Here is a 24,761-nt window from a genome sequence, read left to right on the forward strand (position 1 = left end):
TGTAAAATTCCTCCTCAAAATTTCAATTCATCAGAATTCCGACCATAAATAATACGACCCAGAACCCCGGGAAACCTAAAATCAACACGGCCAAAAATCCACATTCTTTCATCCACACAAAAAAAAACACACCACCGCAAACAAAAATTTCCGTGACCATCCCAGAACAATACCGAACACGAAAATTGAGAAACCATCGATCGATCGATCGTGATCGGAACTAATCGTGACCACAACATGAAAGGAGTTCGAGACCTCATGACACCTTCATCAACATGCAGAAATGCATGAACATAAGTAGCATGACCAACCAAATATCCCAACTGACCTCGCAGGATTCAACACCATGAACAGGCGTGTCGTCGAGTTGTTTTCTACAAGTAGATATTTAGGTGAACGAAGCTAAAGGGTGTCGTGACCCATAAGCACATGTCTTCCATTTTTTCACAAAGGAAATTCTCTCTTTCTTTAGAATAGAAAGAGAGAGACAGAGAAAAAAAAGGGCAGCCATTAATATTCCCACAATCCTTTGTGTCGTATTTCTTTCTCGTCGGCCATTTTTTATCTCAATTCACTAAAGAGAAAAAAAATGGGCCACAAAAAATTGCAAAAAAAACGATTCTTTTATAAATAATGTATACACGAGGAAGAATCTCGAAGAGTTTGAATATTGTCGAAACAACAATTATTGTTATTATAGGTCAAGAAACAATTTAACGCTCCCCTAATTTTTTGCGGAATTTTTTTTCTCGGTTCAGAATGTTCTAGAATAATTTCGTGGTGTTATTTATGGAATATCATGGAAAGGATTGTCGGTATGCATCATTGGAAATAAGAACGAAAGTGACACTTTTTTTTTTGGCATACACTGTATTTTTTTTTTTTGTATCGATTATTGTTGATGTTTTCCGCGTGCATTGTTTCCTTCAAAGATGTCCGTCTTAATTAATGCATCGAAATATTCAGTTATGGGGATATTTTACTGAATTTTTTCCGGGTTATTGTTGTCAGTGGAGATATACGTATGTACAAGTACGTATATGGTTCGTGACCAGGGCCCAACTTGGACATGGGGAAGGCCATTGGTAAAGAAAGAATTACTAGGCCCCCCTGTGACTAGGGTCGAAGATTTCTTAACCATTAAATTTGTTTTTTAAATTTTGTTGCCCGAAAATAATTGGGTCCCCACATCCTGGAGCGGGGCCTTAGGCTCTGGGATCTTTTGTGGGTAACCAGAGCAGACATTCTCGGGCCCATTTATGATGAATTTATAGCTTGAAAAACAAAGAAATTATGAGAATTTTTCCGGGCCCTGGGTGAATGCCTCGTGCGTGAATAGGACCCTTGTTCATGACGCGCTTGAAATCGTGATCACCCACACGATAGAAGCTAAGAGGCGAACGTCGCGTTTTCTTAGAAATGCGTAGAAAAGGGCGTACGTACACCAAGAAATAAGCAGAAAGCTTGTTTTACACCTTTAAAAATGCGTAGGACGGTTACCCCGAGAAATACACGTGCTGCCTGCTTACTCCTATACATGCGCGTACGGGTCTTCTGTACCATTCGAAATACGCTGAAAGCTGGCTTACCACAAGAAATGCGACTCCCACTTAGACATGCGGATAAAGCTTCCACACCCCCCTAAAAATGCATAAATGTCATGCGTATCGAAAAATGCGTTGAAGGCGTATTTATTCCTATGAATGTGTAGAAAGCGTGTGTACTCCTATGGATGCATCGAAAGCGTAGGTACTCCTAGAAATTCCTAGAAGGCATGAGTACTTTTCGGAATGCGTAGAAATTACGACAAGGGGGCGAATTAAGCTCGGCCTAGTCCGATGCGTGATACAATGGAACCAGGGCCGCAACTAGATGTTTGGTCACCCGGGGCAAGTGCGCATTTTGGCGCTCCCTTGTAATGTTGAAGGAGAGGTTCGAGAATAAAATTTGCGCCCCTTCTGGTCCAGCACATGGGGCACGAGACCCACCTGCTTCCCCTAGCTGCGGCCCTGAATGGAACAACAGACCCACTTGTTTCCCTGTACCCGCAGCCGTGGCCCTGACGCCTCCTAAGAAGAATTTATAGCTCAAAAACAAAAATCGAATTGATAATAGGCCCTAGGGCTGGAGCGCTGTCTGCTCTTCTATGTGGAGGCCATGGCGACGTCCCTGGGAGTCAAAAAGCACACTTTGTGAAGCACTGATTTATAGTGGAGCCTCTCTAAATGCTACGACACAGAGTGTTTGGACAGAGGTGCCTATACTTAAATCCCGGAAATAAGTAACCCCAAACTGGGAAATTCCGTGAATCTCTGCTCATCAGTGACATGGAAATGCATCAGAAACCTCACGCTTTGAAACGGCCTTCGAAGGCCTTAAACGGGCATCATTGGTCCGTAAGAAAGGGGGGGGGGCGGAGAACAACACTCTCGCACGTAAATTGATGGGCGACAGCACGGAACCTTGCGGTAGTGGTCAAAAAATGTGTAACAAACAACAACAAAAGGCGTAATTTTTTTGTACTTTACCGGATGATGAACCCTATACATATAATAAACAAGGTAAGGGTTTTCGCCCTCTACCGGAAGTTATTTGAAAGAAAAAAAATTGGCGAATGGTTTTTGAGTAGTGCTTCCTTCACCCATGACGGAATTCACTTGTCCATTATCGTTAGATGGGGGAGGAAAAAACACGTACAGTGATGGCCACCAGCATTTACATCAGTTGAACAAGATGTTACCACATCGGTAGGTGGTTTGAATAACATGATGTACGAATTGAACAAACAGCACTGGAACAGCATGTTCTTTGATGATTGTTATGAAATCGTTGTTGGATTGTTATCATTGTTATTATCATCATCATCATCACTTCCGTTAAAACTGGATGATTCTGTACCGGAAATGCCTGCTTTTGTCATGTTGGTATCACCATGCTGTGAAAGTTATGGCGAGAGTGTGTTATAGAACCTGGTTAGAACATGTTACCGTCGATTTTGCTAATGCTCTGGTATGCACCCGGCCCCCCTGCAGGCGTGGCTCCAGGGAAATAAGTTGGATGGAGCGATTCAATTGAGTAGGTTCGTTTGATTGTCCCGTATTTTGTATTTTACGGGACACGCCAATTTTTCCCACATTATTCAGATCTTGTGAGTGGTGATCACCACAAACGCCCTCCACTAATTATCGATCTCACAATTACAATTTCACGGGTTGTTGTGGGGGTCCGTATTTGATCCCACTTTCCGTTAAGTTCTCTACACTGATCGAAACCAGACGGAGGGACGCATGACCCCTACGATGAAGGGGGGGGGGGATGAACAATACCTGCTATAGACTAGTCGTCTACGAATAGGAAGTATTGGGCTGATAAGCGGGGCCCCAACTGGGAGGGGAGCAGATTGATCTGGTGCCCCAGGCGCTGGACCAAAGCGAGCACCGAATTCCCTCTTCAACCCCTCTTCCAACATTGCACGGGGGTGGGGGAGCAAAATTCGAGCTTTCCCGGGCTGACAAAGTATCTCGTGATGGTCCTGCTGATAAAGCTCTAGCCTGGGGGCTCGAAAAAAACTCATCATTTGCCACCTGTGGGCTGCACAAAAAAAAATTGCCGTCTTTATCCCGTTCTAGTCTGATTTTTTTGACCACTCATTCCTGAAATTCGTAACTCTGGGTATAGTCCAACGTTGGCATATAACGCGGGGGCTGGCCCACTCAGCCCCTCTCCCCCTGCTTCTGGAAATACGCCTCTGACTTTCAGTCACTCCTTCGGTCACTCAAGTGGTTGCACATTTTATCGGTTACCCTTTCGGTTGCTCACTTACCTAGTTCCTCGCTCTATATGTCACTCTTTTGGTCACTCACATGACTTTCACACTTTCTTATTCACTCTTTGAGTTTCACAGTGACCTGATCCCTCGTTGGCTAGGCCACTTCCATGCCCAGTCACTCTTTTGGTCACTCATATGCTTGCGCACTCTCTAAGTCACTCGTTTGGTCACTCACCCTCTAGGCTGGTGTTTCCAAAAGTGGGCAATATCACTCCCTGGGGAGCGATGGAATTATTCGGGGGGGGGGGTGGTTGAATTTTCGAGTTTAGTATAGGATCTTATAAGTTACCTTGAGTTGAGGGTCATGAGAAGAAAAAAATTTTGAAGAAGGGCGATGGAACAAAAAGTTTGGGAAACTATGCTCTAGGCCAGGTATCTTCAACACGTTGCTCGTGAGCACTACGGTACTCCCCTGAAGTACCCATTTCGTGCTCGCGAGCACTTGATCAGCATTTCAATTAAACAAGATATTTTTTTTTTCTACAGGATTTTGCACAGATTCCCGCATTTTACACATCTCTCTCAATATCATACGAAGTGAGGCACTTTTCTCTTCCGCAGAAAACGTACCCTCCATAAGATGTTGCTGTTGCAGGCAATGGAGGCCCATCAGTTTGCCTGTAGCAGTGTTTCTCAACCACCGGGCCGCGGCCCAGCATCGGGCCCTAACACTAGTCACACCGGGCCATGGATTATTCGAGGGTTTCGTTTTTCCCATTAATTTCTCGTTAGTTGAGTGCATGACCAGGTCTTTCACTTACGCAATAGAGATTTACCTGGCCGAGGGGTTCCCAAAAATTCAGAACAACTGGTCTACAGTCACCTCCTGGCCAAGCAGAATTTAAAATAATGATAATAAAAAACTCCAAGGCCTCATACGCGTGGTTACAATAGTTTCGTATCGTAACCATTCAAGACCGTACACGGATGTTCATTTTTCGAGTAAGTCATGCTGACTGGAGACTGTGACTGTATGTGGGAGAATATTACCCACAATTCCATACTACGTGTGTGGACGAAAGCGAAAATCCATCAACTCAGTTGTGATAACGTGGCAATAAATAAAATGTGCAAAATTTTTTGTTCTTAATTCGAATCAAAATTTTTACTCGTTAACCGAACCGCTTGTTAACCGTAGTTCCACTGTATATGGGAAATTTTTATAGCGAAAAAAATGTATGACCGATCAAAATTTTCACGTCCCCGTTGCACGTTGAGCGGCAGATTTGTCCAGCCCCGTCTCCTTTATTCAAAATACATAATGAATAAATGCTACGAAATACGTTTTACACACGTTTTAATACGTCAAGGCTCATCGAGACCGAAGAGACATCGTATTAACTCATATTTCACCGTATCCGATTATTTTATAACGGGCACAACTCATCAAAATATTAAATTATTTCTTAAATTATTGAGAAATTCATTTTTCTTATCAAGAAAAAACGATACAAAGTGAAAAAATACGAGAAAAATTTATACGGGTTAAAATTAGAAAGTACGCAATATATTCACAGTCGCAGATAGATGGCGCTGAAAAACGAAACCAATTTATTTTTTTATGCGCATAAAATCGAAACCTAAACTGTTATGAAGTGGATCAAGACTTGTCCGTCACAACAAAATAAAAATTATCAACCGATATTTAATTAGACGAAATGCCTTTATGATTGAGCTCAACTGCTACAAATTTCATTTAAAATAGTAACTTACAACATAAGTTTTTTCAAGAAATTTCTATAACATGCACCCTCAGAAATTAAGGTCTTGAGTCAACAACAGAGGGCGCTAGTAAAAAATGCTTTTTGTGGCGAAACAACACACATTTTTCCGCGCGCTATCGCTCTTCCCATATCTCAACCAAATGACACATAATTTTTACATAAGATTACTGGCTATTCAAATAACATGCTTAAAAAGTTACAAATTCACCCCTTCCGTTCCTCCTTCAACTACAATGGCGAAAATAAGACTGGGAGTTGAATGTTGCGGGAAATGCGGGGCCTGTTGCCAGTTTGAAAATTCAAACCCTTATTTTGGGGAGCCCTGGAAAAGCGCATGTGTCTACATGTCAACAGTTTATCTTTTAGCCATTCCCCTCCCCTTTGCTTGCATAATTTCTTTGTTACTCTGTTAGTCAATCACTGGTCCCTTGCTTTCTAGATCACTCTTTTGGTCACTTGCTCACTTTTTTTTTGTCACTAACTGACTAAAGCGAGCCTATCTCCTCGTTCAAAGGTTTCGCCCCAAAGAGCAACAGCCCTACAACGGTACAAATATTCAGTTATTACAATTCACTCATAGTTCGAATTATAGATGGCAGATGACAGCACTATAACAAGCATCACACAGAAACAAAATTCATGTTAGGTTCACAACACATATACCCACAGCTTCCAGCATTACCCAGGTCTTCTTCGACCACCTGCTTATATCTCCCTTCAATGAGATAGAGCGGTAGCCCTTGGTCTAGTTAGGAGGAGGATGTCACTCACTAACCTAGTCCATCAATCACTAGGTCACTCTTATGCTCGGGCTCTATATATCACTTTTTTGGTTTATCACATGCTTGCAATTTTTTTTAGTTACTCACTTGATCACTCACTGACTTGGTCCCTCGCTCTCTCGGACAGTGGTTCTCACACCTTTGTTACTCGTGGCTCCTTTGCCTAATTCATCTGCGGCTACCCAGAATAGATTAGTAGATATTTTCACTTATCAAAAAGAACCTCTTGAAAGCATAAATATGCAAACAAATCAATATCTCCAGCTCACCGCGATGCCTCTGACAAAGGTTGGCGGCACCTCTAGGAGCCGCGACGCACACTTTGAGGATCACTGCTCTAGGCAGAGGCGGATTTATGATTTTATCAACCCTGGGCTAAGAAAAATTTCTCGCCTTTTTAAGGATTTCCCCCATTCTACCAAGGTTCTGCTATTCTTCAAGGTTCTGTCCTTCTGCTCTTCATGGGTAGGGCCGTCTGAAGAGAGCATCATGGGCTCTGGGCTAATTGATTTTTCTGAGCCCCTTCTCCCTATCTGACGAGAAGTATTTGCTTGCAATACTACGCATGCTTACTTTCGAAATTGGCTCATCCGAACACGACCCGGGAGGGGGGGGGGTTTCTTCTTGATGCCTTTAATGCTTTCTGGCTCCACAAATAAGATCCTTTGTATTAATCTGTAACTCTGTAACTGTCTCTTTCGAGATACTCAAATCATCAAATTCACAGCTCTGGGCGTGATTGATCAATCAATCAATCAATCAATCTTTCGAGATGCTGATTCGATGAACTATCATCGACTCTTGGTTCCCCCTCTATGAAAAACTCGACTGCCCTTCTCCCTTATCTGTGAAAGAAGTTTTCTCTTAACATAATCCATCATTGACACAAAGAACGGACATTAAATGGAATTTATCTTGTAGAACCCTATGGCTTAAATGGCCTAATGACGTGTATATATGTGATAAAAGCAGAGGCATCTGGCCAACGGGCAGAATTCTCAGTATCTGTGAATGTCTCTCTAGAGTGCTTTTTCACCTGGAAGAGTAGAGACGTAGCCATTTATGATCGGGCTACACCCCACCTTATCAACGATCCTTATCACAATGGCCGTCAGCTTTTGTTAAAATGGTGTGTCCGTGGACATCCTTTTGTCCCCTTGATGAATGACATTTTTCGGCTCAGCTTACCATGAAATGCTTCAGGTGAGCTGGGCCTTGTGTGTGTGCGTGTGTCTTGTATCATACTTCTTGGAAGGAGCTGCCTTTAAAGGCCAACAAAAACCAGCACAATACTCGACGTGTGGTCTTTTCAATAGAAACGAATTGCATTCCGATGTGTCACATCTACGAATAAGGGGGGGCCTCAATTTTTACTGGTATGAAGACTGGCCAAAGCATTAATAGTAGCCTCCCCCCCCCCAAAACAAACACAGGACAGTCTTAACAACATCATCGGCCCACGGGCAGAGTAACTTTTCTGCCTCCCCCCTCTTATCTGGCTAGAATTAATTTTATCTCCAATTTACACACATATTCTCAAAAATTCTAACTAGATCTCACTATCATGAGGAGTCTCTCTGCACTTGCACTTGAGTGCCATCATCCCCCTGACTAGTATCGAAGATGTTGGAATATTAGCCATATGTTAATTGAATTAAATGGGAAAGGACAGTGCCTGACTTTTAATTATGTAGAACACTAGGAATCTAAGAATTGGGAGTAGGGGACATGATCAGTGCCGTCTTAACGCATGCTCTTAAGACGGCCCTGGACATGATGGAAGTCCACAATGTTTAGTTTGACATAGGATGCAAGCTGTTTTAATTTTTTTTTTCGGGGCGGGGGGGGGGGATGTCATGAAATTATGAGGCCATGGAGCGAAAATCATGCTCAGGAGACGGGACTTCCAAAATTATGCTACTCCTACTACCAGGGCCAGAACTAGAGGGCAGTTCTTTTACTATGGGGGTGCCTTTCTCCCCCACCCAAAAAAAAATGGTCTTGATTTTTTAGCAAAACACGCATAAAATGTTTTTGGCAAACGTTATTTGTAACCAGGAGCATATTTACGGGGGGCAGACTTAGCGAGTTATAGGCCAGGGTGACAAACTCAGAGGGGTGGCATGTTTGAGGAGTTAGGGGGAAAGAAAATTAGTAGCATGAGAGATTAGGCACCTTAGACAGCAAAATATTTAACTGAATCACACACGATCCGTTGAACAGATCGGGGAGTGACTAAAGGAGTGATTTTGAGAGTAAGGGCTAAAGATCAGAGAGTGACCAAAAGAGTGATCTTGAGAATGAACAGATCGGGGTGCGACTGAAAGTGGTCTTGAGATTCAACAGATCGGGGTGTGACTGAAAGTGGTCTTGAGATTCAACAGATCGGGGTGTGACTGAAAGTGGTCTTGAGATTCAACAGATCACGGAGTGACCAAAAGCGTAACTTAAAGTGTGTGTAGCATAGGAGTGACCAAAAGAATGTGTAAGCATAGGATTGATAAAAAGAGTGACTTAGACAGCAAAGTTAATGAGCATGACCAAAAGAGTGACCTAGAGTGTGTACAAGCATGTGAATAATCAAAAGAGGGACTTGGAGTATGACTAAATCAATGAGCGACTTAAATAGTGACCTAGAGAGTATGGATGCAGCGGAGTGCCTAGGGAGCGAACAATGAGGTCAGTGAGTGACAAAGAGTGTTAAAAAAATTACACCAAGAAAGTATTGAAGCATGGTTGTGACCAAATGAGTTAATTGGAAACAGAGACGTATTTAGGGGTGGGGCCTAGCCTAGGGAGACAGATTCGAAGAATGAGTGGTTAAAAAATTAAAATATAATAAAAAGGCGGCAAAATTTGTGTCACCTACATGCGAAAAAACCTTAAAAATACGCTTCTATTTTTAAATTGTAACGTAAATTTGAGAAGTAAAATTAGAGTATATTTGTCACAAAAATTATCTTTGAGACCAACTCCGGCAAGAAATTCCTCTAGTTGGGGGGGGGGGGGGGAGCTGGCATAGAAATAATACAGAGGGGCCGCAAAATGCCTAGGCTCGGTGGTGGTGATATACAAATGAAAAATGTCCGAGGACTCGACGGACCGTGGCCATCTCCAAGATAACAAGCTGAACATTGTACACACGAAAAAGATGCACGTGCTTTTTCTTTCTCCCACTGATAATAATAATATAATGATAAATTTCTTATCTTTCATTTCCCCGCACTACTGACCACGCTTCAGTTTCTTTTCCCTGCCTCCAGGTGGCGCTCGACGAAATCGCGTGCGCTCCCACACGCTCGCTCTCGCTCATTTCACGTGCTTTCTCCTTATCGACTGGTCGCTGTGGTGGAATATGCGCAGATCGGGATATCAGTGGATCGCTCGCTATAGCGCGCATCTGTTCGGCGCTCGTTGCTGCTCGTGTCAGATTTCACGTATTTAGTTCGAGGGGGTGTGTGTGAGTGTCTTCATCGATTGAGCTCAAGACTCAGGTGAAGTGAGAAAATGGCCGTCCCGGCGTCCGAAGAAGACGATGCCGCCTGCTGTGGCCACTCGGACTTACCGTCGGACGAGACATCCAAGAAAAAGAGGAAAGTGACCACTCCCATGACCCCCATAGAACCGAGATCCGTGCGGCCCTTCAAGAGCGACGAGGAGTACCTGTACGCCATGAAGGAGGACCTCGCCGAATGGCTTCAGTCCCTCTACGAGGACGTCGAAGTGGACGCCGACAACTTCTTCGAGGTCCTAGAGACCGGGGTCCTGCTGTGCCGCCACGCGAACCACGTGCTGAGGGGTGCCCGAGAGGCCCCTGGGTCGTCCACCAGGCCTTGGCCGCGGGTCACCTTCCGGGAAGGTGTCCAACCCGGGACCTTCCAGGCCCGGGATAACGTAAGCCAGTTCATAGGCTGGTGCAGGGGTTGGCTCAGGGTCAAGGAGTGTTTGCTGTTCGAAACGGATGACCTGGTGGAACGTAAGAACGAGAGGAATGTGGTGCTCTGCCTGCTGGAAGTGGCCCGTAGGGGTTGTGACCTTTGTGAGGGTATGCCCGCACCGATGTTGGTGCAGATGGAACGCGAGATCGATGCCGAGATGGCGAGGGAGGAACGACTGAGGCGGAGGCCTAATAGGCTGCTGGATGCCGCCACGATGACCACGACCCTTGGTGTAATAGAGTCGTCGGATGATGGTGGTGGGAATGGACACGAGGCCGATGATGACCGGTCCGAGGAGACTCACTCCGATGACGACAAGCAAAGGCCCTCGTTGCCACCACGCCCACAGATTGTCAATAATGATCTGAGATCTCTTCACCAAAGGGTAAGTTACCTTTACACATTATCATATCACTCATAATATTAATTATTACCAGGGCTGTAATTGTCTGGATCCTCTCCTGAGTTAAAGGGAGACACATTGTCCTACATCCTGCAGCAGGGCCCCATGGCCACTGACTGCACCTCTATAGCGTGAATTTATAGTGTTTAGGAGCAAAAAAAAAGATAATCGCCCAGGGTCCTGTCAGCCCAAGCCTACTGGGAAAAGCCTGGAAACCGGAGCTCCTAGGAAAGCTAGTTCAATGTAGAAAGACTTACAGGTTGATCCAGGGCTTGGCAAATTGGAAAAAATCTAGGCGCCAGCAAAGCATATTTTTTCCTAGAAAAAAAGCCCCTAAAATATCGTTTCTTCACCTTTTCCCGAGCGTATCAATTCCATTCCATGTTGTGAGATACACTGCAATGAATTTCCACAATTTTTGACCTCATTCTGTAATTTAGTATTAGCACACGAAAAACGCGCCAATACCGAACGTACGGGAATTACTGCGGTGGGCAGTATGGAATTGAATAACGTAGAAAACAGTTACATTTTCGAAAACCATATGAGAGCTGAATAACACCTCGAGCTGTGAAAACAGTTTCTTCGGCCGTGAAGAAGCTGAATTACATCTGTGAAAGCCGTATAAGAGCTGAATTGCATCTTTATTGGGCACAAAAATTAAAAATATTCATGCGGGAAGTAAAAACAGCAGAAATGGGGCCTAAACCTTCTCGGACCGTATAAGAGCTGAATTATATCTTCTCCAGCCATGTGAATAATAAAATTTCATTTTCTTGGGCCGTACAAAAGCTGAATCTTTGAAAGCACATCTCTCAGGCCTATCTAAAAAAAACCTCAGTCCCGTATTTGTAGACCGTTCAGGAGCTAAATTTCACCTTTGAGTACTCGTACAAGAGAGAGACATTACGTCTCTCAGCACGGTATAAGCAGGGTCGCAACCAGGTGATTGGTCAGCCATGGCAAGCACGCATTTTAGCGCCCTCCATATAATGTTAAGGAACACCCCCCCCCATCCACCTGCGGCCCTGCGTATAAGAGCTAACTAACACCTTAGAGTGGCCTGTAGTTTTTCTACTTATGGCTCTCTTGGCCTTGTCTTCATTTATCCACGGCCAGGGCCGCAACTAGATGCTTGGTCAGCCGGGACAAGCACGCATTTTGCCCCCCCCCCATAATGCTGAAGGAGAGGTTAAAGAGTGAAATGTATGCCCCCTCTAGTCCGGTATACCAGATCCTCCTGCACCCCCTAGTTGCGGCCCTGTCCACCGCTCTCCAGAATAGTCTAATGGAATTGCTTTGAAAGTTAACGTAAATTCACATCTAGGGACACTCACCGTGTGTGAGACACGGCGAACGTTGTTCAACATAACACCAATGAACGTATTCATATACAGTATATCTTTTCGTGACTGCGCAAGCGCAGACATACATTTTTGTCTTAAAGAAAGTATACAGTGTCTGTAGATGTGAATCCACCCTTATTTCAAAACACTGAACGGGCACTCACCAATGCAGGGCCGCCCTTACCAGACGTGGGGGCCCCTTTAGCCTCAATTTTTTTTCTTGAGGGAATGGAATCAAAAAATATTCAGAAAAGGAAAAATCATGAAAATTCACAATAAATGCATGAAATAATTCCATCACCCATGAAAATTCAGAATAAACGGAATAAATATTCTCAGAATCAGTGAAAATCCAGAATAAATGAAATAAATATTCTCAGAACTGATGAAAATTCAAAATCCCAGAATATTGAAGGAAATTCAAAATAAACGAAAGAAATACTTTCAGAATTGATTGGAAAAACGATTCCCGACAGGGTGGAAATTCAGAATTTACGAAAGAAACTACTGTGTTACCGTAAATACGGGGGCCCGCGTTTTTTGGGGGCCAATTGTCAATTTTGATGGCGTGATTTTAGCCACACCCCTATGAGCGGCTCTGCATCAATGTATCAACTTTTCGCGACGTCCCCGCCAAGAGGGATTAATGATGCCCTTACGGAGCCGCAACTTACACTTTGAGAACCACTGCCTTAGGCCGGAATTATACTGTAAAAGTTTCATAACAGTTGATTTGTAAAAATTGAATAATTTCACCACTAAGGTTATGGGTTAGATTCGAGAAAATGCAACCGATAGACTTATTGGCTGAATTTTTCAAGTTTTATAAAAGTTCGTTTATAAAACTTGAAAAATGCAGCCGACAAGTTAAGTTCGCTCCAATGTAACATATGTGTTTATTAGTTACATTTTTAAAGTTTTATAAAAGACTATTTATCAAAGTTTTATAGTGTTAGGCCGGTGTTACACTATAAAAGTTTGGTAAAAGTCCTTTTATAAAACTTGAAAAATGCAGCTAATAAAGTCACCGGTTGCATTTTCTAGAATGTAACCAATAACCTTATATATTGGTTAGATTTATCAAACTTTTATAGTGTAATCCCGGCCTAATACCAGCCTCAGTCGGTTTTAAAATAGCTGAATCACATCTTTCAGTGCCTTATAAAAGTGTTAACCTTTGTCTTGCTCAAAGGCAGTTTTAAAGCTTAACTATATGTTTTTGATTGCTGCGTATAAAGCTGGATCGATCCTGTAAGACCGCACGAAAGCTGAATAACTTCTACGATGACTGCACGGAAGCTGAATATTATCACCAGGAGTTTGTGAGTACGCCCGTGGTTTTTTTTTTTTAATAGTTAAAAATAGATAAAAAGAAATCCGGCCTTTCCATAAGCAGCAGCGAGTGCAGGCCAAAGGAAGGCCTCCCGCGCCGGGATGACAACCCTTTGGTGTCGAATTTCACACGCCATGCCGTCGACCCAAAATGCAAAACAGCTGCTGGAAGATGACAGGGGGGAACACGTCACTCAAATGGACAACATCAACTTCCACAGCGCTATCAGAAGATATTTTTCTAACCTCGGAGACTAAACAATAATGTCGTTGGGCCCACCGAAAAGGGCGTAGGCCTTTCCTGAAATCCAAATACGCGACTTCCGCTTTCATTGATGTTACATGGGAAGGCCATGTGATGGCTTCACATTGAAGCTTCTTGTTTGGTTAGTAGGCAGACAGCTATGAGGAAATGGTGTTCTGCCTACTATTTTCATGTATGTTATGATCGCGTGATAGAGACATCGCCGCGTTTTTCCGCGTAAAAAAATATATATATGCAAATCACGGCCGATCATCGGGCCGATAAACGTCCAAAAGATGGGCCTAAAATCACGCCATCGAACAACGGGAAGTTCTCGGCTCGAAAAAATATTTGCGTGTCTTTTGCTTCACTCGAACGAGTCCATTCGCTTCCAGGTTCGACGAGACTCGTGAGGTCATTAATACGAGCATGGGCAGAGACTGGTCTATGGTTTAGCCCTGAGCCACCTCCTAATGGGTGTGCGACTGGTGCGGTCGCACAGGGTCCCGCACATTTACGGTAATAATTTTTTTTTTCATTAAAATTTTGAATTTTCATCAATTTTGAAACCATTTCTTTCATTTATTCTGAATTTTAATGAGTGCTGAATCTCCAATTTTCATTGGTGCTGCAATTCAGAATTTTCATCGATGCTTGAATTCAGAATTTTCATCGATTCTTGAATTCAAAATTTCCATCGATGCTTGAATTCAAAATTTTCATCGATTCTTGAATTCAAAATTCCCATTGGTGCTGCAATTCAGAATTTTCATCGATGCTTGAATTCAGAATTTTCATCGATGCTTGAATTCAGAATTTTCATCGATTCTTGAATTCAGAATTTCCATCGATTCTTGAATTCAAAATTCCCATTGGTGCTGCAATTCAGAATTTTCATCGATTCTTGAATTCTGAATTTTCATCGATTCTTGAATTCTGAATTTCCATCGATTCTTGAATTCTGAATTTTCATCGATTCTTGAATTCTGAATTTTTATCGGTTCTTGAATTCAGAATTTCCATTGGTGCTGGAATTCGGAATTTTCATCGGTTTTGAAATTTTCAATTTGCATTGGTGCTGTAATTCTGAATTTCCATCGATTCTTGAATTCTGAATTTTCATCAGTTCTGGAATCCTGAATTTCCATCAAATACAAAAGTATTTCCTGCATTTATTCTGAATTTTCATGATTTTCATTTCCTGTATTTTCGATTCTCCTCTGAAAAACAAAAAAAATAGGAGCTAATTGGCCTCGCTATTAGTTTTGCACCGGGTCTCGCATCTGGTAAGTGGCTCTGGTTTACCCTCCTGCGAGTTTCACAAAATTTGCAGTCCTTGACCACTCAAGCTTAATTTTCTTGACTGGTCATTCCGCTAATTTGCCGCTTAGTGCCCGCCCCTGTGAGTACGCTTGTCTTTAACTCACTTTTTGGCAGGGCGGGACAAATCCCAGGTGCCAGGTTGCAATGGCTACTACAAAATCAGTATTGGCACCTGAAATTTTCTAAATGTGATTGATAAATTGGAGTAAATTTCTAAATTAGAGTCTAAGGGATGACACAAAATTTTCTTACCTCATCAAACTACATCTTTTAACATGGAAAAAGTAAAAGAAAACATTATTTAAGACCGGTTTTTCTTGAGCAAAGTACAATGCTTGGCTCCGAAGAAGTTAGTTTGGGAACTAAATATTTTTTTTCCAATTGTCATGCCCTGTCTTTTGGTCACTCACATACTTGCACATTTTCTTGGTCACTCTTATGACCTTTCACTGACCCGATACTTCGCTTTCTAAGTCACTCTTAAAGTCACTCCAATGCTTACACACTCTCTACGTAAATTTTCACTCACCAACCAGGTCCCTCACTCTTTAGGTTACTCTTTCCGTTATTCACATGCTTCCATATTGTTTTGGTCACTCCCATGCAAACTCTTTTAGGACACTCTTTTGCTTGCTCACTGACCGAGCTCTCTATATGTGGCCTTCTTTTGTTATTCACGTGTTAGCATTCTGTTTTAGTCATTCAAATGCTTGCACACTGTTTTGGTCATTCGAATGCTTGCACACTGTTTTGGTCATTCGAATGCTTGCACACTGTTTTGGTCATTCCCGTGCTTACCTACTCTCTAGGTTACTCTTTCTTTTGATCGCTCACTGGCCTGTACCTCTTAACCAGATCACGTGGCCCGCCGCTCTGTCTCAGAGATATAAGCAGGTGGTCGAAGAAGACCTGAGCTATGCTGAAAAAACTGGCCACACTGACCTGTACTCATGGCCCCCACAAGGACGGGGCTGACAAGGCTCTAGCCCTGGGGCCCGGGACAATTCTCATCATTTTTTGTTTTTTCACGCTGTAAATTAACTATAGAAGGGCCCGTGAAAAGTCTGACCGCGGAAGATCACAGCCTAGGGGGCCATGCCTGTACCTCTTACTCTCTAGGTTACTCATGTGAATGCACACTTTTTTAGTCATTCAACATGTTCGCAAGCTCTTTTGGTCATTCCCGTGCTTGCATGCTAGGTCACTCACATGCTTGCACACTGTTTTGGTCACTCACATGCTTGCATGCTAGGTCACTCACATGCTTGCATGCTAGGTCACTCACATGCTTGCACACTGTTTTGGTCACTCACATGCTTGCATGCTAGGTCACTCAAATGCTTGCACACTGTTTTGGTCACTCACGTGCTTTCACACTGTTTTGGTCACTTATTCTCACAAACTCTTCAGGTTACTCTTCTTTTCCCTCATCGACCGGTCCAACGCACTCTAGGAAGAGGTGGCTTTATTTCTTTTACCGCCTCTAGACTGCAAATTTTGCCCCCCTTCTCCCATTTCACGAGTTTTCTTGACCACTCATTCCTCATTTTGGCGCCGCTTTGGCCTACAGCACCTTAACCCGCCCCGTAAATACTCTTCTGAGCATGGTCTGTATTGATGTCGTGAAAATTCAATTTTGGACCGGCTTTGCCTTCTAAGAAGAGTCCGGAAAGGAACAGCGGACCGACGAAAATAAAGTATAATGAGGCCGCCACCCCCCCCCCCCCACCCAAGCACTATTTTCATTTCTAAAAAGGAATAGGAGGGCAAGAAAAGCGCTTGAAAATTGAGAAATTTGGAGCTCGGGGAAGCCTGCTGGGCACTTGAAATATTGGAAAACCTTGCAGTCAAAAGCTCTATTAGGTAGGACTTTCAATTTTGAAGCGCTTTTCTTGCCATATGAGTCTAATCACGAACCTCCGTAGAGCAGGCACCCCCCTTCCCCGGGCCGTCTTAAGATTACGGCCCTCAGGCAAACTGATTTTTTATCAGAGACACCCCACCCTTTCTTGGCTATGAATCAGTGCCTTTCAATTTGCATGTGTTAAGCAAGCACTGCTGCCACCCCCCGCCCCAGAGATTTCGAATGAACACTGCGACAAAGACGCCGTTAATAAATTAAAAATAACCACTAAAGTAACTTAACCACAGAAAACTGACCACTGGAGTGAAGGAGCCGTGATTAAATGACCTCTTGGGCAAGGGGCCTGCGGATAAAATGTTTTTTAGGGCAGTAAAGCTGCATTTGAATTATAGGCGTCACGCAGGAGCTCACAAATGCTCGACCTTTGGGGGGGGGGGAGCAAGGAATTTCTTCCAGCGAAAGTTTGAGCAACCAAATTTCAAAAACATTCTAAATTAAACGAAATTGGTTAAAATATCATGTAAAAAATATTTCCGATATTTTTAAATATTCAATTTTTTTTAATATTTTCATTAAAAAAATTGAACATTTAGTTGTCTTGCGAAGGCAGGGGGACGAGTCCCTCTGCCTCTCCCTGTGTACGCCACTGAAAAATAACCTTTAGGGAAGGGAGCCGTGGATAAGTTCAATATAGCGCAAGGGGGGCCGGGGGCAGATGAAATATATAAGGCAAGAGAGCGGTGAGAGAGAATAAATAATAACTGCTGAGTCTATGGAGCCGTAGGAAATTAATACCTGGGCAATTGAGAGACAAATTAAGCCGCAAAAGAAAAAGAAAACCGATCCGTCAGTAATTTCCCAACACGTTGCTCGTAGGCGTGCCAAGCCTTCGCTTGGGAACGACCAACAAGCTGCATATAATGTACAGGCCACTTCATTGTCGCGGGCCACATAAGTGATCTTTCAATGTGCCGTGAGCCACTTAAGTCTTCCGGGAATGTGTTGTGAGTCACTTAAGTGATCTGTAACAGTAAGCCAAGTCACTTAATTGATTTGTAAATGTGCCGCACGTCACTTGACGAATCCGGTTATGTGCTGCTCCGTTCATTTTTACAAAATTAAGTTTGAGGTCACGGACCACACCAGATCACTCCGAGGGCCACATTTGCCCACTGGACCTGAGTTGAGCATGCATGTATGCTGTACAGTGACGGTGGAAACAGTATTACGGTCAATGAAATAGCACTGTTTGAGAGGTTTTTGAGCTAATAAAAGGCTAAACATTGTAAAAATTCGGAGGACGCCGGTTCCGGCATGTGGTGCCACATCTCCCTGTCTTAGATTCAAATAAGAAATTCATTGGATCTAAAAGAGAGATTGTTCGTACTCTATCTTTCACTGGCATTTTATGCAAACGAAGAAATGTGAAGAGACGATGTGAAAAGTATCAATTTTATACTACGATTCCCAACCGATGTGTCACGGCAATTTAGAATACACACCAGAAAGGCAGGGTGTGACTCAAGTACTTGCCGCTTCTAAGGAAGGTGACTGACGGAGCTTTTGCCAGATGACTCTGCGATAAACCTGATCTTTTTCAATAGAAAGCCACACCCACCATTGTTTACCGAATAAAATGTTCGTGACCATGTGTCCGGCTTTTAAAGAAACTGTCCCATATTTTGATTCAAGACTATTTTACCGTTCTTAATTACTCCAGATCATGATTCACATCAGAGCTCTTGCTGATGAGCCACCATTACTATGCCCCCCCCCCTTCCCACAACCTGTAGCAAAGCTCCTAGGCTGGGACCTTTGGCAACCCCCTCCCCCTATACCTATAGGGGATTTAACGAGACAATTTTATCATGTCAAATTTGTTTCTGATGCTCCCGAGCCGAGAAAGTAAGAAGCTGAATTTTTCGTTTGCTTTTATTTGACCGTTTCCGAAAAATTACTTCACCAAAATACCCCCTTGCCGCCCCCGACAAAGTGCAGGGTTCTTAATTAGGGTAGAGCGGGCGTTTCTCGTGTCCCGGGAGCCAGAATTCACCCCCTAACTGCTCTTTCTACATTACATGTGGATGCCAAAATGCGTGCTTGGCCCGGCTGTCAAATTATCTAGTTGCTTCCTTGTCAAGGAGTACGTTCTTGTTTCTGGTATTACGGTCCCGGACCCTGTCTGTTCCTTCAAGTTTTCTCAGCATCTTTGTCGTCAAAGTATGGCTCAAAAGCGTTGTCATGTTAGTCTTCACGACTCGAGATTTTCGAAATTTCTGGTGTCTAACTAAAGCCTCAGCTGCCGCCGCCTACATCCTGCCACCAGGGTGCACCGATTCACTCCTTGCACCCTCACTTAAGCTGCCCCGCAGAAGGGCGGGGGTGCCCATATGAACTCGAAAAAAAAAAATTGGGTATCCCAGCTCTAAATCTCCATAAAGCTCGCGCGGATTTGGTTCCAGCAATGGCTTCTACTAACCTAAATTGCATTCAATGGCAAGAAGAACATATCAAAAGAATGCCACGATTTGAATACTTTTCTGCTTCGTGGAATCAATTGATAAGCGATAACAAGCCAAGAGCAATTATTTTACACGGGCACCACCGCACCTCCCCCATCTATTTCTACGTGACCAGCAACGAAAGTGAAGACATTTCGCTTTTCTTGGCTTCTGGACGTGGTTATTCGTGCATGGCCATGTCTTCTGGTGGATAGCCATTGTATTCGTTATTATTGGTAGGTACCGCTCGTTTGACTTCTCCTGGAAGAATGAAGACGGTCAACGAGTGGCTACGGATCGATTGCTTTCCTCTGGAATCCGGCCTAATGTGGAAAAAAAAAAGGTTATGTAATACCCGCTCAGATTAATCGAGCCATTAATCCATTAATCTGGTCGTGAGAAAAAAAAAACCCAATGGTGTCCCGAGATTGCATGTTGGCTGCCCCGATTTCGCCACAATGGTTGATGGATTGGCTAATTCTGGCTTTGTATTCGCTCATCTCAGCTATTATTTATATTAAGTGGACTTGATCGACTTAATATTCTGTTGAAATATTTCTTTGGGCAGTTTGAATCGCGTGCGGTTTTGTGATGGATACAGCCGGGCTGCAAAGGCTTTATAATCGTCATAGACAAGGAAAAATGGTTAACAATTGTAAGACACACACACGGTGACTCTTATCTCTCAACAAGGCGCGGGTCTAGGACGATGTTGGGAGGGGCGATTTATTGTTTAGGTTCGTTGAATTGTCCCGTATTTCACAGGACAGATAAATTTTTTCTCTAATTTTTAGTTTTTGGTGGGGGCGATTGTCCCCATCGCCTCCCTCTGGATTCGTGCATTAGCCGAGGCAGATATCTTCAGCGGCGAATAAAGCCGAAGCGATATCTCCAGCTACAAATGAGGCGGAGGCGGACATCTTCAGTAGTGAATATATACGAAGCAGACATAGCTGCGAATATAGTCGAGGCAGACATCTTCAGCTGCGAATGTAGCCGAGGCAGATATATCGCCAGCTGCGAATAAAGCCAGGGCAGATATATCGCCAGCTGCGGATAAAGCCAAGGCAGATATTTGCAGCTGCAAATGAAATCGAGCAAACACTATCAGCTCCGAATGGCGCAGAGGTAGATATCTTCAACTGTGAATGAAGCAAAGGCAAATATCTTCAGTTCCGTGTGGATAGACATATTCAGCTTCGAATTGAGTGAAGACTGATGCCATTAGGTCCGTTAAATCATCCCGAATTTTGCCGGATAGATAAATTTTTCCTTCATTTTTTTTTCAGGGGCTCTTGGGAGGGAGGTGATCGTTTTATCGTCCCCTTCTGGATCCGCTCATGTGATCTCCTCCCTCCCAACAAAAAATAGCATGAGGAATCAACGAATCTGTCCCTTAAAATAAGGGACGATTGTCACTCCTATGCACGATGAAATTTCCTACATGTGTAAGCGAAAGAGGGTTCTCATACTAGGGGATTTCAATTACCCGGGTATTGATTGGGAGAACCTTTCATCTGGAAATCAGTATGAAAGAGACTTTCTTAAGTTGGTGCTCGAAAATTTTTTGTATCAGCATGTATCAGAAGCCACTAGGGGTACTGCTATTTTGGATTTAGTTCTTACTAGTTCTGAGGATCTAGTTGAACATGTTTCGGTGGGGGAAGAGTTTTCTTCCAGTGATCATCGTATCGTCAGATTTCTCTGTAACTTTTCCTCGGGTAAGGTTGATAACAAAAGACTGGTTCCTTGTTTTCGGAGAACTAACTTTGATGTTTTGAGAAGAAGGTTAGCGGAAGTTTTCAAAGACCGGTTGGAATCAGTAGGGGTGGTAAGTCAATGGGAAGAATTTAGTACGAAGCTGTCCTCTGTTTTGCACGACGTCATACCCTTTGTTCGAAAAAAGCGTGTTTGTACATCACACCCTCTATGGTTCACGGATAGCGTGCGGAACCTTTATCTTGAAAAGAAAAGAGCATTCAGAGAGTATAAAAGTGGACGAGGTGACCTATCATTGTTTACTGATAAAAGAAGACTGTTGAAGAAAGCGATAAGGGATAGTAAAAAGCAAGTTGAATCTAGGTTGGCAGATAACATTGGCTCTGACCCAAAATCATTTTTTCGATACGTCAATAATGGATGTAAGGGGACAGTAGGCATGTGTAGTGCTTTCAATGACTTTTTCGCGTCGGTTTTTAATGGAGATAATGATATTCGATATACGGGTGTTGCATGGGGTAATAAAACGCTCAACGATATTCAAGTGGAAGACGTGGAGGTCCTAAATCTTCTAAGAAATGTATGTGCAAGCAAAGCACCAGGACCAGATGATATCTATCCCAGGGTTCTCAGGGAAGGTGCTAATGAATTGTTGGGGCCAGTCGCACAGATATACAGGAGTAGTGTTGCTGAGGGTATCGTCCCGAGAGATTGGAAACTGGCTAACGTTGTTCCGATATTTAAGAAGGGTAGTAGAGAAGTGGTGTCTAATTATCGTCCAGTGAGTTTGACGAGCTCCCTCTCGAAAATTTTGGAAATTATCATCAAAAGGCAGTTTGTGAAGTGGATAGACGAGAATAATGTATTGTCGGATAATCAGCATGGGTTCAGGAAGGGGAAGTCATGTGTAACTAACCTCCTTTGCTTCTATGATTACGTGACTAAGGCTTTGGGTAAGAGCAAAAATGTCGACGTTGTTTACCTTGATTTCCAGAAGGCATTCGATCGGGTCCAACATGGCAAACTCTTGAAGCGTTTACACGAGATTGGAATAGGGGGCAACTTGCTGAATTGGATAGAATCGTGGTTAAGAGATAGGTCGCAACGAGTTATGGTGAACGGGGAATTCTCTGGTTGGACAGACGTCACAAGTGGAGTTCCTCAGGGAAGTGTCCTTGGCCCCATACTTTTTTCACTTTTTATCGATAAACTCGATCAGGGTATCGATGGAATTACTAGCAAATTCGCAGATGATGTGAAGCTAATGGGGGTAATCGGGAATGAAAGCGATAGGGAGTTGCTCCAGACCAACTTAAACAAGATTGCAGCATGGGCAAATGAATGGAGCATGACGTTTAGCGTAGATAAGTGCATGGTCGCTCATTTTGGTTCGAACAACCAACGGTTCTCTTACGAGTTGAATGGTGTCACTATCCCGGATGCAACTAGAGTCACCGATTTGGGAATTCTCATTGACGAGCGACTTAAGTTTTCTGAACATTGTTCAGCGGTTGTCAAAAAATCGAATAGAATGCTTGGTCTCATTTTCAAAAAGGTCTCTTCGCGTTCTCCTAAAGTCATTCTTCCTCTTTTTCGAGGCTTAGTTCGTCCTGGACTGGAGTATGCTGTAAGGTTTTGGAGACCATACCTACAGAGGGACATAGACTTGGTTGAAGGGGTGCAGAGAAGAGCTACGCGTGTCCTTATTGGCACACAGGGCTTGAGTTATGAAGAAAGACTTCATTTTTTGAATATGTTTACATTGGATGAACGCAGGTGTCGAGGAGATATGATCGAAGTGTTCAAAATTTTCAATGGGATGGATAGGATGGACCATGAACTTTTAGTACACCGCCAATCGACTGCTTTTACAAGGGGACACCAGTATCGATTGGTGAGGGACAATGCAAGGTTATGGTGTCGCAGGGAATTTTTCTCCAATAGGGTTGTTAATAAATGGAATAGCTTACCCCCGGAGGTAGTAAATTGTAACACAATTGACACGTTTAAAAAGAAATACGATAAACATGTTGGGGTAAATCGAGAAGCTATCCATTCTTAGAATAAGACAACCATAAGTAATCTTTATGGGCATCGTATAATATTTTATCATGTGTATATATTGTTTGTAATTTGTGTTAATTGCATTTTTAATTGGGTTGCTGTATTTTTGAAACATATGACAACCATATTTTTATGGGCATCTTTTTATCAGCCACCTCGTTGGGCATTTTGCCTGTTGTGGCGTTGTATTTGTATTTGTATTTGTATTTGTTTCCCCTGGTTGCTGTATCACCGAGGTATTTTTTCCCTTCAAATCACAGATTCAATATCCCTACCCATTTTTTCTAATTAGGTTACTTTGCCCCAACTTTGCTTGCGTCTATTAGCTCACCTCTACTTTGCTTCTCGTCTTAACACTACTAAGTCCTATCCCTCCAGTTAGAGAGATGCTCTGGGCCTCCCCCCACCCTCCAACAAGGCACTAATGTAGTTAACCATCTTTTCGCCAAGTCTTTGTCTCATTAACAGGGGAAGGGGGCTCCTAAGCTGCAACTATCCATCGAGTCTCGAGTCGTGGCTGTAGAAGGTATTGCCTAGGTCCAGGCCTTGCCCTAACCTGGTTACAGCCATGATATTTTCTTCGTATAAGGCTGGTATTACTCTATAAAACTTTGATAAAAATTCTTTTATAAAACTTGAAAAATGTAACCAATAAACACATCTGTTACATTCGAGCGAACTTAACTGATCCGCCTATTGGTTGCATTTTTCAAGTTTTATAAACGAACTTTTATAAAACTTTTATAGTGTAATCCCGGCTTAAGACGAATACTCAGGAGCCCAATTCTTTTATTAAAATTCCTTTTCATGTGCATTTTTAGAAATTTTATAGAATACGCGAGTGTTTCTCAACCACCGGGCCGCGGCCAGAGTTGTCTTAAGAGCATCATAGGCCCCCGGGCCAAGTGGTTTTTCTGAGGCCCTACCTTGTAAATTCTAAAAAATTTCAACCGTATTTCATTTTTGTGAGGCCCCTCTTCTCTTGAGGCCCCCGGGCCGTGCCCATGCGTTAAGACGGCAGTGGCCCAGCACCGGGCCCTAGTCACACTGGGCCGTGAGTGGTTCACAGTTTCATTTTCCCATTTATTTCTCGTTAGTTGCGTGTATGACCGGGCCTTTCACTTATGCAAAAGAGACTTACCGGATCGCGGGCTTCCAGAGGTTGAGAACCACTGGAATACGCGATATTTTCGCGTTGCCCGCAGCTAGAGAGCTAAATTGCTTTGCGGGCCGTATAAGAATTTCTAACGGAGCCGTATTGGCCTTGAGACCGGCAAGAGTTCTCGTGCTCGTTATTCAAATGATGGAATTTCGCATTTTTTTTGGCGAATCGTCGCCTGGCCACGCCCGTTATTGTAGGCCTGAATGTAGTGGGATGACGAGAATGAAGCACAATAAGGGTGGATGTGCACAAGAAAACAGTGCCTTTGTGTGTTGGTGACAACAACCGTCCTTGTGGGAATCCTTTATTGCGCAGGTGTCGTCGTCGGGAAGAAAAAAAAGGATTCCATGGATATTTTAAGACCACGTGGTGTGCATCCGCCATTATCGATCGCTCTGCAGATGATGGGTTGAGTGCCCGCGTCTCGGTGGCCCCCAGACCGTGCTGTCAAAATATTCACTCGAACTCAAGGACGCTATCGCACATTGCGTGCGTGCTCGCGTGTATGTGGGATTCACGATTCTTTGATA

At 43.4% G+C, this 24,761-nt stretch overlaps 1 protein-coding gene across 1 annotated transcript in view; it reads left to right on the plus strand.

Annotated features, from left to right (window-relative positions):
- Positions 1-9,592: 9,592 nt before the first annotated feature.
- LOC149083563 (uncharacterized) overlaps positions 9,593-24,761 on the plus strand; it is a 51,486-nt gene continuing 36,317 nt past the window's right edge. Inside the window, exon 1 of the mRNA XM_089234079.1 lies at positions 9,593-10,658. Within this exon, the coding sequence (XP_089090205.1) occupies positions 9,843-10,658 (816 nt within the window). The 5' untranslated portion in view covers positions 9,593-9,842. The remainder of the gene's footprint in view (positions 10,659-24,761) is intronic.

The sequence above is a fragment of the Pholcus phalangioides genome, unplaced genomic scaffold (assembly GCF_987345545.1).
Source record: "Pholcus phalangioides strain wild (caught in Gottingen) unplaced genomic scaffold, Ppha-v1.0 ptg000008l_1, whole genome shotgun sequence".
Taxonomy (NCBI): Eukaryota; Metazoa; Arthropoda; class Arachnida; order Araneae; family Pholcidae; genus Pholcus; species Pholcus phalangioides.